General features: G+C 50.1%; 1 protein-coding gene across 1 annotated transcript; it reads right to left on the bottom strand.

The window, feature by feature from the left end:
- Positions 1-932: 932 nt before the first annotated feature.
- On the bottom strand, positions 933-5,095 carry LOC125511423 (flavanone 3-dioxygenase 2). Its single transcript, XM_048676789.2, has 4 exons — positions 4,760-5,095; positions 4,368-4,615; positions 2,517-2,841; positions 933-1,794 (listed from the first exon to the last, which is right to left on the bottom strand). Exons 1-4 carry the CDS (start codon positions 4,952-4,954, stop codon positions 1,552-1,554), a joined length of 1,011 nt encoding a protein of 336 aa, XP_048532746.2. The 5' UTR covers positions 4,955-5,095; the 3' UTR covers positions 933-1,551.
- Positions 5,096-5,368: the final 273 nt, after the last annotated feature.

Below are 5,368 nucleotides of genomic sequence, written 5' to 3'. Positions count from 1 at the left end.
AAAAACATAAATAGCTTCAGATCAAATAAAAAACCGTACCAAAATTGCTCCCTATCGCCGTTGTCTTGATCTGGTTGTCAAAAAAATGCAGCCACCTACTGTTGCATCGTGAATGGAGAATAGTGGGAAGGGGAGTTTGTAGCCACACACCTTGACTGTCACCCGTCCATTCTCCGTTCTCAATCCATCCGCCGCTGCTGCTAGTAGCCTGCCGATTGATGTGACTACCACCGATAGACGGGAAAGATTGTGCTCTGGTTGCAGGGAAAGGAGGGGATCTGGTAGCTGTTGGGAGGAACTGTGAGGTCCATGAGGAGAGTGTCCAACACGCGGTACAGCTGCAAGGCATGGATGCGGATGCAGGAGAAAGACATCCGGCGATGGATGCCTACGGTGCGGATGGCCGGCGCAGATGCGATCGAAGAACGCTGCACTAAAAACAATAGTAGGAAATTAGAAAAGCAATAAAGGGCGGCGGATGCACGGCAGAAACTCGCCCCCGGCGACGGTGCATCTCGGAGAAAGGAGGAGAGGAGGTTTTCTTTTCAGGGGTAGGAGGAGAGGAGGTGAGGGGGCTTGCATTGGAACTGGACGACCGGGCCTATTAGTGAATCAGAAGACCTGGGCCTTCGATGGCCCGCTGCCGGAGGTAAACAGGAGGTCGTTCTCCGGAGCAGCGGCCCGCAACACGGTGTCGCAAGCGTGCGTAACGACTTGGGACAGCCGAGTTGATCTGAATCCTACGTTCGAGCGATCCGACGGCTAAGAGTGTCAAATCACTGTGGAGGCTTGTAGGTAGCTGTGTTAATACTGTTTAGTAATACCTGTTGTGCATGTTGTGCATGTTGAGAAATATGTTAGTGTGGGCTAGTTATTTAAATGTAGATAGTATAGACATCCGAACAGAACAATAAAAATGTCACATGCACAGATTTTGGAAAACAGAATCATCTATTTAAATAAAGAAGAGTTACAGCCAGTATAGATACAATAATGGTACGAGCTACAAAAAACAGCCCTTTATTCCATTTCAGTTCTTAGAACTAGTAGATATAATCCATTCTAAAAAACAAGAGTAGCTACTATATTTTTTGCATAATTCAAACAAGAACTTAGCCTTTATCAACTCCATCATGGTACCGCTCGCAAAAAAGGAAAAACTCCATCATGGTACGCTCGCTGGGGGTCCAAGTCCAACCCCTGACCCTTTAGTTCAGCCAAATGAACTAAATTTCAAAAAGTCACGGGCACCCCAGAACGTTACAAATTTGCATCCCTATGCGCGCACACGGCCAGAGCCTCAATCGGTTCTCAAAGTTTGATCGAGGATGGCAAGAACAACTCCTAACAATCGACAAAACATGGCGATGACTGAAAACGAGAAGGGCAAAAAAACATCCGGATTTTCCCCCCATGTCTAGCTAGGTTCTGGTTCCTTTTTTTTGATAAGGTGTTTGGCAGGGGGTTGGAGGGTGAACCCTTGTTGAGTGGCTTACCGTTTTCATGGGAAAGAAAAGAGAATGGGCTTCTTTTATATCGAAGAAAAATAAACTAGGTTCTGAAGAGCTCCAGGCAGTGCTCCTGGTCCAAGTTCCTGCTCCAGAACTTCTTGTAGTACTCGTCGTAGGTGTAGTTTCTGTAGACCGCAGGCGATTTCTCACCGATGAGCTTCTCGGCGGGGCCGAGCTTGACACTGTTGCAGGGGCAGAGGAAGGAGGCGATGGACATCCTCGGCCTGTCCGAGTTCACCACGGCGCGGTGCCACACGCTCTTATATCTCCCGTTGCTCAGCGCCTGAAACACAGTGGAAATTGGTTTCAGTTAGCACCACTTCGGTCAGAGTCCGCGAGTTCAGAGAAGAGTGTGGCGTCATGCAATGCGTCATTGAATCTGGGCAGTTCACTTTCTTATATCTCCCGTTGCTCAGACCATTTTGCAGTGTATACAGTATGATGCTCGGAGTATCTTATATGATTGCACATCGAGACTGACGTAATGCAATGCGTCACTGGACCTGGGCTGTTCATGTAATTTATTTGCACTTCTTCTGTGGTCGGTCAAGGGTTTGTCTTGATTATGTACGTGGATACAGTTCAGTGCAGCAGATCGGGCAATATTTTACTGAACTTGCACACAATTAGCAATGTGTTCTACACCTAACTAGGCAAACAGTGTAAGATGTCTTGGCCTAAGCAATTGACCGTGTGACGTGTGTCCATGTGCAGTGTATGATGCTACATGGAGTACACATGCAGTCATTGGGCTACTCATGTTTGTTTACACTTGTTGTGTGGTCTGTCAAGAGATTGTCTTAATCATGTGGGTGCAGTTCACTTAGAGCAGATCAAACAGTATTATACCGAACCTATAGACAATTAGCAATGTGTTCTATACCTAACTAGGCTGCTAAACTGCAACAAGATGTATGCATATAATATGAGGGCACACATTTGAATACTGCAACCGATTGGTCTTGGTTTGCTGAAGAGATATATGCTATGTACTTGGTGTATCACCTGAAGCTGGTCGCCAAGGTTGATGACGAGCGCGTTGGGCCGCGGGTTGACGGCGATCCACCGGCCTTCCTTGAGCACCTGCAGCCCCGCAACCTGCTCGTCCATCATCAGGATGGTGAGGGCGTTGGGGTCCGTGTGCGCCGGGAGCCCGTAGGTCAGCTCCGGCGACGGGCACTTTGGGTAGAAGTTCACTGCCATGTGCTGCTCCTGCTCGCCGAGGACCTTCTTGATGTAGTCCTGCTCCAGCCCCAGGCTCGCCGATATCATGGCGTAGAGCCGGAACCCAAGCTGCCGGACCTCCTTGCAGTATGTGCTCATGACATCCCTGGTTCATGAAAAATGTGCCTGCAGTTAATCATCTTTGAACCTTGCAAGTTACAACTATCCTTTTTCCAAAAAGCAGCGTTTTCAGTAACTTAAAATGTAGCATCAAGGGGATACAAGGAAGTAGTGATCTAAACAATCTTATATTAGTTAACAAAGGGAGTATCTTTTTCCGATATAGATAAACAAAAGCATCTCGCTAGATATTTTCATTCACGCGTGATTTAGCAGCCGATTGTCGCTGTTAAACACTATTTCGTGGGGACATGTCATGGTACCAGTGACCATCTTGATCTTGGCCCTACGGTACCAAGTTCCTCTGCCATGTCCATCCTCCAATGACATCTAGTGATACCACCCACATCCCTACACGAACAAGTTGCGACGTTGTGTCAACATCGTCTATCATCCATGAGATCTAATCCTAGATCCTTAGCAGGTGAAATGTTCCGGACACGCATCATGTGAGTGTGACCACCACCATGGATGATGTCCTTCCTTGTGATCTCCTGTGTTTTTTTCCGGTTTGATTTTCTTTTTAAAAGTGGTTCTTATTTCATTGTCTTGTTGTGACATATCTGTTCTGTTTCCTTGGCGCCCATGCTGCAAATTGTGCCCTTTTATAAGCAAAGTAGCAGAAGAGGCATATATTGACAGGTCACCCGAACTGGGCAGTTCCTTGTCACCCCTGCTCTCTCCCCCGGCCAGGCCCCCCGTTCACGTTTATGCCAGATTCTAGCACGACATTTAGGTGCGCGGTGTCGATTGTAGCATGGACCACTTCCATTTATTACTGATTTCTTAGCCCTGAACTAATACTTTTATGAGTGCAGGAAACACTGTCTGTCTTTGTGCAGAGAATACATCTCCAGCACATGGACAGGTCGTTGGTGGTTTGTTTTCTTTCAGGTACATGGTATAGCTTGTTAATAGTTTGGTACTGTGTACTGTATGGTTTGTTAGCAATAGTTTGGTACTCTGTACGCCGTCCTTGTTCCAGGTACAGAGCATAGTTTGTTAGTTTGGTGTATAATACGTCCTTGGTTGTTCCAGGTACAGAGCATAGTCTGTTAGTTTGTTTGATAATTTGCCTGTACAGCGATCAGTCTCGTGACTCATGACAAAAGTGCCAGTTTCTTTGTCTGTTTACGGTTGAATCTAGGGCGGAAAGCTAAAGAAATTGGCACCTTTGGCATCAGTGACAAAATATTTGAAAAAGGTGCGTTTTATTATAGTTGAAGAAACCCTAGGTAATGCTGGAACATTGTCAACTATGCTAGAAAGGCAGCCTCATGAGTACTTGATTGGTACAGCTACCAGTGCTAGTGCTGGTACAAAATAATGCCAAAGTAATTAGGGGAAAGTACTTTCAAGGAATTTCTGGAGTAATCAAATTTGGAACACAAATTTCATAAGGGTGCTCTGTTTTCTTGCAGTGCTGGAGCAAGGTCCGGCGACGCAAATTTTGAGTACTTTCTTTCGGTGGGGAAGGAAGGAAGTGTAATGGCGGGAATTGGTGAAGAGTACCTGAAGGGCGGGGGATTGGTAGGCCACTCCGGGACGAACTGCTCGAGCGGGTGGCAGTGCAGGCGGAGGTAGTCACGCCAGTTGTGCACGGTCTCCTTGCGCACGTTGAAGCTGGTGGAGAGGCGCATCTTCTTGGCCGGGTCGTCGGAGTAGAGCTTGGCCTTCTCCTCCGGCGAGAGGCGGAAGAACTCGTGCGCCACCGCCATCGCTGCCAGCATGACCTCCAGCGGCAGCCCGTGGTTGAGCACCTGGCGATCGGTCAGAGACCACACGCGGCATACGCGAGCACGGTGAGCGAAAGCAGAGCGCCCCCATTCTCTCTTTCCGAAAGGAAAAACAGAGCGCCGGCCGGGCTTGTAAGCCGGAGGGAATGGGAATTGGGATGGACTAACCTGGAAGAAGCCGTGGGAGCTGCAGGCGGCGCCGATCTGGGCGACGACGGCGGCGCGGTCGGGGTTGGCGAGGTCGACGACGGGGATGTCGGCGTCGGGCACGACCTCGTCCAGGCGCGGCCGCTCCGCCTCGGACCGGACGTAGCTCTCGGGCAGCGTGTGGTGCACGGCCGTGGAGATGAGCTGCTCCGCCATGCCGGCACAACAACACACAGGCACACGAGATAGAGAGGGAGAGAGAATAGATGGATGTCACGGTGGAGGCGTGAGCAGAGGAACGGCCGGAGGCGAAGAGGAAACGCCGCGGCTGGGCTGGGTTTGTTTGAGCAGGCGGGGAAGTCGGAGGATTTATGGAGAAGGCCATAGACTGAAGAGACGCGCTGGCGGGTTGACCAGGGAGCGGCGCGTCGTCACCCACAGCCAAAGGGCGGGACGTCATCGGCCTGGCGACAGGTGACGTACACTGGACGGATGGATGGCGGACCGCACCGGTGGTGCACCGCTTGGCGAGCCAGCCAGGCGTTTGCGGCGGCGCGTCAAGGCCGCGTGTCGAGCACTGCCGTGCCATCCCGACGGCCCCGGGGCACCCAAAAGGCACAGCTCGGTAGA

Source organism: Triticum urartu, chromosome 5A, assembly GCF_056163025.1.
Source record: "Triticum urartu cultivar PI428250 chromosome 5A, HENAU_Tu73, whole genome shotgun sequence".
In the NCBI taxonomy this organism is placed as follows: Eukaryota; Viridiplantae; Streptophyta; class Magnoliopsida; order Poales; family Poaceae; genus Triticum; species Triticum urartu.
The sequence above is the reverse complement of the archived record's forward strand: the minus strand, read 5'-3'. Positions and strand labels throughout refer to the sequence as shown.